General features: G+C 41.8%; 1 protein-coding gene across 5 annotated transcripts in view; it reads left to right on the forward strand.

The window, feature by feature from the left end:
* The window catches only part of kansl1b (KAT8 regulatory NSL complex subunit 1b), a 64,867-nt gene that overhangs the window by 33,369 nt on the left and 16,498 nt on the right, over positions 1 to 15,000 (forward strand). For all 5 annotated transcript variants that reach the window (XM_034301574.2, XM_034301575.2, XM_053231583.1 and 2 more), the window contains exons 3-5: positions 13,032 to 13,173; positions 14,476 to 14,568; positions 14,756 to 14,868. In XM_034301574.2, the coding sequence (XP_034157465.2) occupies positions 13,032 to 13,173; positions 14,476 to 14,568; positions 14,756 to 14,868 (348 nt within the window). The remainder of the gene's footprint in view (positions 1 to 13,031; positions 13,174 to 14,475; positions 14,569 to 14,755; positions 14,869 to 15,000) is intronic.

The following is a 15,000-nucleotide window of genomic DNA, read 5'->3' on the forward strand; positions in this document are numbered from 1 at the left end:
TGTGTGTGTGTGTGTGTGTGTGTGTGTAAATATGGCTGAGAGGGTTTATAAAGCGTCCGTCGCTGGCACAGACGTGCGCAAGCTAAACGCATGGCCTCCGAACAGGCCAGTGGTTACAAAACCGCTCGAGTGGCCTTTATATCTGTGGGGTATTTGTAGATGTAGCGCTGTGACTGTTAGCACTCCCTCACTCACTCGCTCACTACTGACTATATAGAGCACTGTACAGGGGAAGCAGTAACGGACACCGGACTGGTCTGGAAACACATCACTGCGATCCTTCGCTATACAGTCTGAGCTGTAACTTTTAATAACAGCATGAAAGTTACAAATCACCCAGCAACCTCAAAATACACCAAGTATAAAAATGAAAAAAGTGGTGTATAAATGCAACCCTAATAAGTACATGTTGGCTTTAGTGGTCCTTAAACGGCATCTGATGTTTACATTTAAATACACGACGTTATCCATCCTGACACGTGCGATTAGATCCCTGTGCGTTCTGCGGCTTTACTGAGGAACAGAGACGGACAAACTGGAGGCTCCGGCCATCCGGGGCGTGTTTTCTAGAAATAGTCTTTTCCCTCATCACTGCATTCCTTCACGTCGATCCGTCATTCCTTTGTAATAAGAATTAGGCTGAGCATTAACACGTTCAGTACGTTGTGTGAGCAAGTAAGTAGCTTAGTTGGTTAATAAGTAAATAAGTTAGGAGGTTTTGTAAGGAAGTTAAGTAAGTAATTTTGGTTAATTAGGTATCTTAAAGTAAGTTAAGGAAGGTACGTAAGGTACTCAAGTAAGTTAGTTAAGTAAATTATGTAGCTAATTTACTAAGTTAAGTAATTATGTTAGGTAAGTAAGTTAGTAAGATAAGTGTGTACGTTAGGTAAGTCAAGAAGTTAGCATGTTAAGTAAGTAAGACAAGTTGGTTAAGTAAATAATTTAGCTAATTTACTAAGTTAAGTAATTATGTTGGTAAGATAAGTAAATTAAGTAAAGTGAGGCAAGTTGGTTAAGTAAATAATTTGGGTAAGTTAGACAAGTAAGTTAGTTAATTAAGTAGGGTAAATAAATGAGTTAGGTAATTTTGTTTAGTAATTACATTAAATGTGCAAGTTAGTAAGTTAAGCATGTACATTAGGTAAGTTAGATAGGTAAGGTGAGTAAGTTATGTAATTAAGCCATTTAGTAAGATAACTTAGGCAGGTAAGTTGTGTGTGTTAGTTATGTAAGCACACCCAGAAGTTACAATCAGACAGTTGAATTCTCCATATCATCTACACTGTAGCTATATTACCTGTGTAGCTTTTAGTCCTGTAATGTAATTTGCATATTTGGGTCATGCTTAAAAATGTGTTGATTTCATTGTGTTGGGAAACAAATATTTACACACATTTATTTTTACAGCAGCAGAACCTTCAAGCTAAATACTCCAAAAAGTAGATTGTTAGCTTGTAACTTTGAAAGCAATCTGTGTGATGTTCAGAATGACAGCAAAATTCCATATACTGTTTTGTTCTGATTTAAAGTGTGAGCAGTGAGATCTTATTTTAGGGAAATTTCTAGGGTGGATTATGCTGAAACAAATATTTGTTGATGTAAAGAACGTCACTAACGACCTCTGTACGTGTACAGGTGTCTCATATCGTCTAAAACAACAGACCTATCAGCCTCTGCATTCGCCTCGGACACTGCAGCTGCTCGCGCCGTAGTTTGGATATTAGATACTGCAGGATTTGACATGGAAATGGCTGTGGCCTGGTGGATGGTCACATTGTTCCACACACACACACACACACACACACACACACAGACTAAAACGACATTGGTCAGACGGGATTAAAATAATATGGTGTAATAAAACATGGATGACGGATGTTTCCTTTGCTGTCAGGCTGAAAAATTAGGATGCGCTCAGATTTTCCGTATCCAGCCTCTGTTTTAAACACGTCTATCAGTTTCACTCTGAGGCTACGTTTACACGACAGCGATGTAGTCAAAAACGGAAAAGTGTTTCTCTTGCGTTTTCAAAAAGTTTCATGTATACATGACACATAGTTTACACATATCCACGATAACGGCCAAGAGCACTGTATTACGTACTCCAGGCCAGTAGTTGGCGCTGTCTCTTTGTTAGTAAACAGTCTCTGTATCTGTAGGGAAGTGACGATTAGCTCTTTGTGGGCGGGAGTTCCGTTACTAAAATCACCACACTGACTGTTGCTCTACTCCTCATTCATAGAGATAGCAGACATCAGACAGCAAACTCTTGAGCAGCAACAACACTACCATGAACTCCGCCATTGTTGTGTGTGTTTGTTCGCGCTTAATGCCTTTACAATAGACACGTACTGCGCATGTCTACATACCTGACACGTACTACGCACGCGCATGATGTCCCCGTTTTCAAAGATTCCCGTTTTGGGTGTTTACATGGAGACGATAACGGCGGCGTTTTCAAAAACTTGCACTTCGAAACCCGTTTTCAAAAATATGCGTTTTCAGTCCCCAAAACGCTGTTGTCGTGTAAACGAACAGGCAAGACGCATAAAAAGTTTCCCGTTTTTGGCTGAAAACGTTTCGTGTAAACGGCCCCTGAGTGTCTTAAAGGCTGAGTAATCACCTTATTAACAGCTCAGCAGAGGTTTATTAGAGGTCGCATTGTTACAGGTAATATCTTACTCTGCATTTTCACTTAAGTGCTAGGGCAAGGCCACGGTGCATCCGAAGCCTATCCCGGGAACGCTGGGTGTGAGATGGGAATACACCCTGGATGGATGTAACATTTACTGGAAATATAAGCGTTAATGGCGGATGAATAATAAACTTTTTAGTTATCCCACTGGGCAAGTGAAAGCTCCAGTGCTCTACCTAGTGAGAAACCTACCTGGTCAGGATAAAAAGTATATAATAATATATACTTTATATAATATATACTATAATAATGTATCGCGAGATTGTTAGCAAGCTAAGCGCATTAGTACAGACTAAGGGAAATGAATGAGTATACAAATTGCACCATCAACCAGTGTTTCAGCTGTGAGCTGTGGCATTCTCTCCTCACATCACGCTTAAGTATTATTCAAGTTTAACCGTACGGTGACACATTGTGCGTGTTGTGCTAGTCGATGGCTTTGCACTGCGCTTTATTTCACTCGGTTTCATCGCTGTTTCATACCTGCATTTTCCTGATTCTGTAAATATCGTCCGTACACGCTAAATAATAATAATAATAATAACTGCGCCTCAGTGTAGTGTGTCTGTGTGAACATAACTAAAAATGGCTAAATGAAAACTTTTTTTTGTTAAAGTCAATAATGAGTAGAGTTTCTCGTTTTCTCGTGCAACTACGCGACTGTCTGCCTCGGCTACGCGACTGTCTGCCTCATCTCCGCGACTGTCTGCCTCGGCTACGCGACTGTCTGCCTCATCTCCGCGGCTGTCTTCCCGGCTACGCGGCTGTCTTCCCGGCTACGCGGCTGTCTGCCCCGGCTACGCGGCTGTCTGCCCCAGCTACAAATTAAAAACAAACATCCCAGACATGAAATGTGTTTGTCCCGAGCGCCTGGGCTACTGATCTCTATGCAAGCGCTGCCATAACATAAATAGCTAGTTAGCTCATTAGCACACTTCTTAATTGGCAAGCAGTTAGGATTCTACGCATCTCGAAGGACATATAGAAAGAAAGCATGCTGTGCTGTCGAGGTTGGAAACCTGAAAGGTCCTCTCTCTGGTGCATGTGAATAAGGAGGTGATGTAGGTGTTGCACACTCTGGAGTCGTTAGAGAGAGTCGGCGAGGGAGTGTCGGAGCACGGCACTGGAATGCAGGCTTCTTTGTTGTGCTCTGGCGACATTTACACGTCTACGTACGAGCATCCAACACGTAAACACTGTGACTCATCTAATAACAGGGCAAGTCAGGGGGGGAAAGCGTGAGCGTCTGCTCTCCTTTCACTCTTCATTTCTTGCTCAGTTGTTCCCTTTTCTCTTTTACTCGCCATACAGTGCGTGTTTGTGTTGGGGTGCAGTGTGTGTGACGATCCGCGTGTTTCCTTTATCTGCAGCGTGAGGAAATAACACTGACTCTGCAGCTCTGCTCTGCACCATGTGGTTACACCTGTTCACTCTCTGTGTGTGTGTGTGTGTGTGTGTGTGTGTGTGTGTGTGTGTGTGTGTGTGTGTGTGTGTGTCACCCTTCTAACCGTGGGATGAAAAATACACTGTATCCCAAATGATAGTGTTTGAGAGAAGGATTGTTAATCGATTTTATTCTATTAAATAATAACTGTTGAGAAAACGTAAGATATAATCTGCATGGATTAAAGCATTTTTCTTCAATCTCTCTTTCGCGTATTATTCCTAACAAAACACCTCTTTTGGACTCCATTTACAGGTTATTCACACCTCCGAGCGTACTCTCTGTTCGTCCTCTAACTAGCTGTCTAGAATTGGCTAGCAGTGTTGTCTGGTAGCTGGTGAGGTAAAAAAATATATTTATAAAGCAAGAAATTTAACAAAAATTATCCCAATGAAAGTTAAACACTCACGTGAACACGCCAAACCAGTGACATCATGTCACGAACTGTTCATCGAAGAACTGAGGCATCAAACGCCTCAGGAATACCGTTAAGAGCTGCGTACTGAGAGGAGGAGAAACCCCAAGCGTGGATCTAATCCTGGCATCTTCGTTCAAGAGTGCATTATTAACACAAAGTCAAATATAAAGTAACAAAGTTATTAAATAAGAATCTACAGGCCACAAAGTCACAGCCCGCTCATTCCTAACGGGTTCATGTGAAACATTCGCTTCTCTTTATCACGTGTGAACAGTTTTAACATTTCTCTACTTTTTATTGGTCCTCAAAGAAAAAACTAAGTTTTCAGAAATATTCGTAAACGTGTTGACGGACGTGTTGGCGAGAGTGATTTTGATGAACATCATCTGAAGTCATGCTGCGTTTGACTTACCTCAGAAGCGGGATTTCAGAGCTCAGAATGCCGCCATTTTTGACTTCTGTGAGTTCAAGCTACAAGCAGGGAAAAAAAAAAAAAAAAAAAAACAAGGACGCTTCGATGTTCATCTTTTACTGGCAACAAGCTAGCAAGCTACTTATAATGAGTGACGTATATTAATCTCCTCAAAACACCCATCTGCAGAGTCGGTGCTACAGATTTAACAAATGAACATGTCTGTCTGTTTGTTGATTGATCTGAAGCGAATACTTGTATATACAGTGTAACTCATGTGAGGGTAAGAAGCGCTGCTTTGTTTACTGTTGTCGGCGGCGGCGGCCATGTTGATTTGATGTCACTTCCTGAACTCGGCAGTTTAGGAGACCGTCCCAAATTCCCGAGTGGAAATTCCGAGTTTTCTGCGACGTTTCCTAGCTGTAGGTCAATATAAGAAAAGCTCCACCCGCTAGCTCCACCCCCCCCACTTCAAATTGAATTATTTGTAACTTTCATAGGAGTTGCAACTATTTGTTATGAATTTACAATTCATTACGCCTTAAACAGATTGACACACTTAGCTTTAACTTATCACTGGACTGTTTAGCGGTGTATTTTATGGTAAGAGCCACGTTACTGATCATATTAATCTCCTGTGTGGAGATGTTTTACAGTAAACATACTGCTTTTTATGGCTGACGTAGGCGTAAAGGTAAATGTCGCTGCTGTGTGAGACAGTGAGTTATACTGTAAGTCCTGTCCGCAGAGCTTGTTGGTTTTTTTGTGCGACGCAGCACATGTGGAGGAAGCGACAGAGCTTTTTACTCGCGACGTTGCGGTTTCAGCTGCAGAGAGAGAAACAGACTGAAGGGGAAAAACAGAGACGTTCAGAAAGCGGTGAATCTAAACTCTGCTTTATACTTGATGGGATTTCTGAGCTGACACTCATTAAATTAGCGTCGATTCACGTGGAATTAATGTTCGATGTTGTCGTCGTGCGCCGACCTTTTCTCTTTCCCTCTGATCAAACGTTGTTATTAGCCGCACAGGGGAGATCGGTGCATTTTAGGTCTCTATGCCATAAATGGCTGTACGGGAAGAATAAATCAATCAGAGCAGCCGGCTGACTCACTGCAGGCGTTTTAGAGCCGAGTGTGGATTCGATGAACGGTCCTTATTTCCCAGAATTACTGGTGTGTACTCTGTGTAGCACAGAACATCTGAATTATTCAAGCACACTTTTTTTTTTTTTTTTTAAAATGAGAGTTACCGTTTGACCCTGTGTGGGATTTAGAAAGAGTGATTATCAAATCTGTATGTGTTGTGTGGTTTTCTCTCTCTCTCTGTCTCTCTCTCTCTCTCTGAATGGCTGTGGAGTGTTTTATAATGACTGACCTTCAGAAGGAAGCACTCAGATGGAGAGAAATACACCATTAAACAGAACTCTGCACATTTTCTCTCCATTCCTGCACTGCACTATATCCTCACATGCTGAAACTATTTTGGGAATAAAGACTGACACATTTACATGTTCAGCTGTAACACTGTGTGATATGTTGAGATGTGGGATACAGTTTTGCAAATGCACTACATGGCCAAAAGTATGTGCACCCCTGACCATCACACCCATATGTGTTTCTTCCTGAAACTGTTACCACAAAGTTGGAAGCACACAGTTGTATAGAATGTCTCTGTATGCTGTAGCATTACAATTTCCCTTCACTGGAACTAAGAGGTTCAAACCTGTTCCAGCATGACAATGCCCCTGTGCACAAAGCGAGCTCCATGAAGACATGGTGTGTGAAGGTTGGAGTGGAAGAACTCGAGTGTCCTGCACAGAGCCCTGACCTCAACCCCACTGAACACCTTTGGGATGAACTGGAACACCGACTGAACCCCAGACCTCCTCACCAACATCAGCGCCTGATCTCACTAATGCTCTCGTAGCTGAATGAACACAAATCCCCACAGCCACGCTCCAACATCTTGTGGAAAGCTTCCCAGAAGAGTGGAGCTTATTATAACAGCAAACACGGGGGAATAAATCTGGAATGAGATGTTCAACAAGCACGTATGGGTGTGAGGGTCAGGGGTGCACAAACTTTTGGATATAAAGTGTACATTGTTTCAGTGTTGCATCATTTCTTTGTTACAGGGTTTCAGTCTTACAGATTGTATCTTGTTAGTGTTACATTACGTTGTTACAGGTAACATTGTTATAATGTTGCATTACAGGTTACACTGCTGTAATGTTGCGTTGTTATGGGTTACATCAGCTTCGCACCGTGTTACACTGTTGCACGTTACGTTGTCTTAGCACTACAGGCTACATTGTTGTAATTTTACACATTACATTGTTTCAGGTTACATCAACGTATTGCTGTTACACTGTTACTTAGTTTAAGCGTTACAGGTCACATTGTCATGCCGTATTGTTACAAGTTACACTGGTACAAGTTATGTCAACTTAGTGCTATGTTACGTTATTACATTGTTTTAAGCGTTACAGGTTACGTGGTTGTAACGTTGCACTGTTACAGGTTAGATGGTTTTAGTGGTACTGGTTACATTGTAATGTTGCAGTATTACAGGTTACGTCACCAGGATACAGGTTACATTGTTGTGATGTTTCATTGCTTCAGCAGTGTGTTGTTACAGGTTGCATTGTTTCAGTGATGCTGGTTACGCTGTTGCTGTTGTGAGTTACATTTACAGCATCTTAGTGTTGCGTTACATTCTTACAGACTACATTGTTGAATTGGTTTAGTGTTTTTTTCAGTGTTACATTTTCAGTGTTACAGGTTACATTGTTATAATGTTGCATTGTTTCGGTGTTACATAGTTTCAAGGGGTTACAGGTTACATCCTTTTAGCGGTACAGAGTACATTGTTTCTGAGATAAAGGTTACATAGTTAGGTGTTACATTTACATTATCTCCCCCTTTCCACACACACACACACACACACACACACACACACACACACACACGCTTTGTCCTGTTTGTTCACTAAAAGTTTATTTCTCGATTTCTATAGACTGGTTTGTCTGAAGTGCTTTTTCCTCGAACACACGATGCACTTTTATTATATTTGTAGCAATATTGTAGATGTACAAATAACGCAGCGTTGTTGTGGAGTGAATGTGTAGCTGTGGTGCAGTGCTGCTGAGATCCATAACGGTGCTGCCGTCTGCATGCAACATTCTTCAGTGGATAAAACAGTAAAGATGTATCAACCTTGTGCAGATTTGGTTGTAACACTGTGCATTTTTGGTCATTATTCCTCTCGTTCTCTCTCTCTCTCTCTCTCTCTCTCTCTCTCTTGGGTTCTCTCTATCATCTGTACCTGGCAGCGCCTGCAGCGCCTGGGCCAGAATGAAAGGAGTCCTCTGTGAGAGTGTGTGGGAGCGAGGGAAAGAGTGTGTGTGAGTGTGTGTGAGTGTGTGTGAGTGTGTGTGAGTGTGTGTGAGTGTGTGTGAGTGTGTGTGAGTGTGTGTGAGTGTGTGTGAGGCAGACTCACAGAATGAATAAGCCTGCTGCTCTTTGTGTCTTGTCTTTTTTTTTTTTTTTCTCTCCTGTGGTCTTTCTCAGCATTGGGAGTCATGAAAAGTCTGCAAGTGGCTTCACTGAAGACTGTTGCTGTTTATTCATTCTTACAATGCATAGACGATGTTCTTCTAAGATATTTAACCGTAATAAAAGGATAATGAGTTTAGGTTCCTCTGAGTTTCATGTTGCGTTTGTGGCCACAGTCTGCAGCACTGCGTATTGTCTACATCGTCACGGGAACGTTTCCATTTTATTATAACGTGAGAGCGTGGAGAGCGTGGAGAGCGCTGACGGAAGAATTGGGAAATGAGTTTTGTTAGAGGTGGCAACAATTCCATACCCACGATCATCAGTTTCGGGACGATACCAGATGGAAAAAAAAGAAAAAGAAAAGAAAAGAAAAAGAGAAAATGGTGGATCGGATATTGGAGAAAAAGAAAGAATGAATTTTATTTGATCTTGTAACAAATAAAAAAGACTGCAGTTGGATTTGTGAAAGTTGTTCTCACAATTTTCACACATGAAGAGACTTAATTTCTTTGTTAGGCTTGCTTATTATATTTATATTTTATTATGTTTGCAGAGTAAGTGATTTTTGTGGCGAAGCTGTGTTTTTGTGCAAGTCGTGTTAGAAAAAATATAAAAATGAAAAGCTTTTAATGAAATCAGATGGATGTCGTTATCGGCGGCTGCCTGCCGTTTCATAATCAGTATCGGAAAAGAAAAGTGGTATCACACCATCTCTAAATTTCATAATTTAAAATTATATACACTGCAAATTTTCTTTTTTATGTCGTGCATTTATTTTATGTATATATATGTATGTGTTATAGTTGTTTTTTTGCCAGTGTTTGGTTAACTTTGTTTGTTTTGAACTTACTAGGGGTAAGGTTTGACTAAAAAAAAAAAAAGGGCATATAATTTGAAATTACAGTTTATGGTTTTAAGATTAAAAAAAATAAAAAATCAAAACTCTAGATACAGATCTCTAATTCAAATCTGAAGTTTTCCCAGGGAGAACTTTAACCGCGTGTGAGCGCTCACTCTCCAGCTAGCATTACGATTCATATTATTTTTCAAGAGTTAGATTTAACACTTAGGCCTGTTTAATCGTTTTTTAAAATCTGTTTTTTTTTTTGTCAAAGCCGTCATCCAGAGATCGCAAATTCGAATCATGATGAAGCAACAGCCTTCCGTACCTATGCAGGAGATGGCTGTGCTAACTGGGTGGGAGGGGCATACTGTCTCTCTCCTGTCAATCACAGAGACACCAGCCAATCGTGGGCGTCTGTTGGAGTCATGTATGTGGAAGAGGGCAGATAGCTCTTTGCTTTAAGTGTGTTACGCCGCATTCAGACACCGCAAGCAGAGGCCAAATCATTCCTACTGCGAGATAGGGGGAAGGGGGCGGGGCTTCCAGAGAGGATCAGTTAATATCAGAGTTCAAAACACCTGTGCGACTGATGATTGGTTGGTATTTTATTATATAAAAAATAAGGCAGCTCTTTTGGTGTGTTTGGAGTAGATTCCAGCGTAAAGCGCGAAATATTTAAACATCGTCAGGTTTGTTACAGTCATTTATATATTGATATTTTTTGGTAATTTTTTATTTTATTTTTTATTTTACCCCTGCAGTTCTTTCCAGAGTTTGAACGTGTGTGAGTGTGTGTGTGTGGTGCAGTAGTAAAGCACTCTGAAGGAGTGTAAAATGTAAACTTGTTCATGATCAGTGTTGCACCACACACACACACACACACACACACACACACACACACACACAATAGTGTTCATCGCTAAGTGCTTCATCTCTTTGTCTCTTCCTCTTTTTGTTTCACTCTCTCGCTCTAAAACTGCTATTTTCATCTGTCTGTGTGTTGCAGCGCCATCTGTAGAGCAATAAAAGTGTTACTGAGGGTTGCAGAGCCGCCCTTGTCAGCATCCAAACACACACTCTCTCACACACACACACACACACACACACACATATATGCTGGCTGTAGCTGTGCGTTAGTGTAATACATCTTTACTTGGCTGTGTTCATATCAGTGAATTTTCTCTCTTTCCTGGAGTTTTAACTCTATTGAGTCTGTGTGTGTGTGTGTGTGTGTGTGTGTGTGTGTGTGTGTGTGTGTGTGTGTGTGAACGCGTGCATTCATGCACATGTGTGTTAGTGTTCGCTTTGATGTTTCCCTAACATGTGATCAGGCCTGATTTCCTGTGTTTATATTTTGCTTCACTATCACTCAACGTTCAGTCATTTCCTGAGAAAGGTGTGTGTCTGAGTGTGTGTCTGAGTGTGTGTCTGAGTGTGTGTCTGAGTGTGTGTCTGAGTGTGTGTCTGAGTGTGTGTCTGAGTGTGTGTCTGAGTGTGTGTCGTCATTAAATCTTTACCCATTTAAGAAATTAACAGCAAAACTGGAGCTGTGTGCTTTATCAGGCTCACAAATTAGCCATTTCTATGGCAACCCCAAAACGATTAGTGACTGCTAGCTAACAATTAGCTAAACCATATTTAAATGTGTGTGAGTGTGTGTGAGTGTGTGTGAGTGTGTGTGAGTGCTTCATAAAGAGAGAGAGAGTGATTATTGCTACTTCCTGCCCTCCTTCTTACTTCCTGTTAGAGCTTCCTGTTCCTGGATGAAAAGCACACAAACACCCTTAGAAACGCGCATGCGCACACACACACACACGTTCTGTCGGGGCCATCTGTGCTTATTTAATATCCCTTGTGTTGAGCTGTCTGTGTTCTTAAAATCTCTTGCGTGTGCACACAAATAAACACTTGTTGAAGCACATTTCTGTCACTTAAATAGTATTGTATTTACAGAGTACAAAATGTATTACACACTTTGACTGTCAGAGCTGCTGAGACGTTTCTGCTGAGACACTGCCCCCAGTGGCAGAGTGTGTGTTTCCCCTCCCCCGCTTACAGGCTGTAGGATGGAGGGACAGACTGACTGCTCTAAGACGGACAGACAGGTTTTAAGACGGATGGACAGACAGACAGACAGACAGACTTGCTGTAGGACAGACAGACAGACTTGCTGTAGGACAGACAGACAGACTTGCTGTAGGACAGACAGACAGACTTGCTGTAGGACGGACAGACAGACAGACAGACTTGCTGTAGGACAGACAGACTTGCTGTAGGACAGACAGACTTGCTGTAGGACGGACAGACAGACAGACTTGCTGTAGGACGGACAGACAGACAGACTTGCTGTAGGACAGACAGACAGACAGACAGACTTGCTGTAGGACAGACAGACACAGACTTGTTGTAGGACGGACAGACTTGCTGTAGGACAGACAGACACAGACTTGTTGTAGGACGGACAGACTTGCTGTAGGACAGACAGACTTGCTGTAGGACGGACAGACAGACTTGCTGTAGGACAGACAGAGACAGACTTGCTGTAGGACAGACAGACACAGACTTGCTGTAGGACAGACAGACACAGACTTGCTGTAGGACAGACAGACACAGACTTGCTGTAGGACAGACAGACACAGACTTGCTGTAGGACAGACAGACAGACAGACTTGCTGTAGAACAGACAGACAGACAGACTTGCTGTAGGACAGACAGACAGACTTGCTGTAGGACAGACAGACAGACTTGCTGTAGGACAGACAGACAGACAGACAGACAGGCTGTAGGATGGAGGAACAGACAGGCAGTAGGATATTACAGAATAAGTCCAGACATGGTGTGTGATTAGTGTGTGTGTATGTGTGTGTATGTGTGTGTGTGTGTGTGTGTGTGTGTGTGTGTGTGTGTGGTTTGATCTTGTTTTTCTACTCTGTGTGATGTGAGGCGTCATCATGACTCTGCACTAATGATCGTGTGTGAATGCAATACCATGGCCTCTCCCACACATGCGCACACACACACACACACACACACAATTTGTCATTGTACATGATGTTATGATTAAACTTGGCTTCACTCAGTAAGAGGAAATGCGTTCGGTCTTTCACTGTTTAAATAAAAACTCCTTCCGAGGACCAGCTTGTTGTGCTCACATTCTCTCATTCCTGTCTGTAGGGCAACAGTAGGTCCTCACACAGGACACACACACACACACACACACACACACACACACACACACACACACACACACACACACACACACACACCCCCCGTGTCTGTTTCTCCTCAGCACACTAAGAAGCTTTTTTTTTTTTTGGATTTGCATGCCAGACATAACAAAAGTCACAAGCAAATGTCTTTTGCTGTCTACAAAAACAAAAAGAGCACTGAGGGAGGAGAAGAAGGAGGATAATCTGGATTAGATTAAATATCGAAATAATTTATGAGGTGTAAATAAATACAGTATATAAAATGAATTACAGCTGAGTGTTTTTCCCCAAGCTGACTCACGTCACAAATGCCTTACTGTGTTTGGAAAGGAAAGCGTAAATCACACTCAAGTTAGGTCTAATGTTTCTCTCTCTCTCTCTCTCTCTGTGTGTGTGTGTGTGTGTGTGTGTGTGTGTGTGTGTGTGTGTGTGTGTGTGTGTGTGTGTAGGTGGAGGAGAGCCGAGGGCCGTTATGCAGTGGAACGCTCCTCCATCATCAGTCACTGGAACTGGCTGCAGGCTCACGTCTCTGACCTGGAGTACCGCATCCGCCAACACACCGACATCTACCGTCACATCCGCGCCAGCAAGGTCTCACACAACCTCTCACTCTCTTATATATACACACACACACACACACACACACACACACGTTTGGCTTTAAGTATAAACGCTTAACCTCTTACAGCCTTTAAACGGTAATGTTATTCACTGATGTGTGAACAGTAGTGTGACGTCACTGTGTGTGAAGTGTCACGTTACTGGATGTGAAGAGTGGATGACGTGATGGCTTCACGTTAACAGTCAGTTGTATAGAACAGGGCGTGACTGATTCCCGCAACAGGCAACACACACTCAACAGTGTCTTGACCTCTTTGGAAAGAGAATTAATCAGGGACGTAACACACATTCTGGGACGATACACTGATCACAGCAGAATTTTGTGTGTTGCTGTAACACTGTGTAGTTGTGTGTGTGTATGATGGTGTGACGATTTCAATTTTTTCATTTTTTACATATTGCTATTGAAAAATTGCCCAATTTATTTATAAAGTTTGAAATGCCACCGCAACTGAGAAGTCAATCCGAGTTCCTTCCCCGTGTACGGTGTGAAGTCGAATCAGCACGTATTAGCTTTAGATTAATCAACACACGGACATATTTGTTTGTTAACTCTAAAACACTGACTGTACAGTTCACTGTTTGATAAAGAAATATACATCACTCATCCGAGTTAGCTGTCTAGCTTGTTGTTAACAAAATACACACATGGAGCGTCAGTTTTCTCACTTCGTCTGTCGAACATTTCGAGGTCGAAAGTGACGTAATTCCGACCGGCGAATTACCGCTTAGGATGTAATGCAGCATTATATTTTACATAAACTGGTTCATCTGACTTTTCAAACCTGTACAATTCCGTATCTCTGTATGATATTTGATATTTTTGTGATATTTGAACATTGCTATGAGCTCAGTCCTCGGCGAAGCGCCGCCTGTTTATCTTGGCGTTTTTTTGTTTTGTTTTTTTTCTTTTCAATCTAAGCGTGCGGTATTTGGGCGTAGCGCAGGTTGTAGGCGGCGTTTATTAGGTTAATAACAAGGCTGTGGTTTTTCCTTCCTATTGGTTTAAACTTTTAAATTAAATAGCATTTATGGATGTTTTAATTAAAAATTTAAATACACATATTTATAAACATGTATAATTTTGATTCGAACATTTTTGAAAATTGCGTAAAATTGTGAAAATTTTGAATAAACCGAATTAATCATGAAAATCTCCCAGCACTAGTCCGAGGCCTCGTTCAGACTAGAGACAGATGTAAACAGCTGTGTGTGTGTGTGTGTGTGTGTGTGTGTGTGTGTGTGTGTGTGTGTGTGTGTGTTTCCCTGCAGGGTGCCGTGGTACTGGGTGAGAGCTCAGTGTGTGAGACAGCAACAGAGAACAGAAGCAGTGTGTCAAGGACGGAGAGTCTCACCTGTCCACAGGTACGCTGACACACACACACACACACACACACACACACACACACACAGCGAAATAAAAATACTTGCTGAGGTTTTACCAAAACCCTGGATTTTTCACTAAGACCTGGCACAAGGGGACAGTGATGTGGACTGTACCAACTGTGAACTTTTATGTAATTAATTAATTTTAATTAATGAATGTATTCAGATGCCTGATGCTGAGGGGACGGACGGCTCGGTGTCGACCCTCAGTGTCTCCATGGAGACGAACTCGAGGAAAAGTTACCCGTCTCTCCGACATGTTAATGGGGTCATAAACAGGTCATTGTAATTTTTTAATTATTATATTTTATGTTTTTTTTTAAACTTCTATGCACCAATTTTTTTTTTACGTTTTTAAGTGGTAAAGTTTTGACCTGCAAGATAAAAGCAGATACATTATATTTTTACTTA

This window comes from Pangasianodon hypophthalmus, chromosome 29, assembly GCF_027358585.1.
Source record: "Pangasianodon hypophthalmus isolate fPanHyp1 chromosome 29, fPanHyp1.pri, whole genome shotgun sequence".
In the NCBI taxonomy this organism is placed as follows: domain Eukaryota; kingdom Metazoa; phylum Chordata; class Actinopteri; order Siluriformes; family Pangasiidae; genus Pangasianodon; species Pangasianodon hypophthalmus.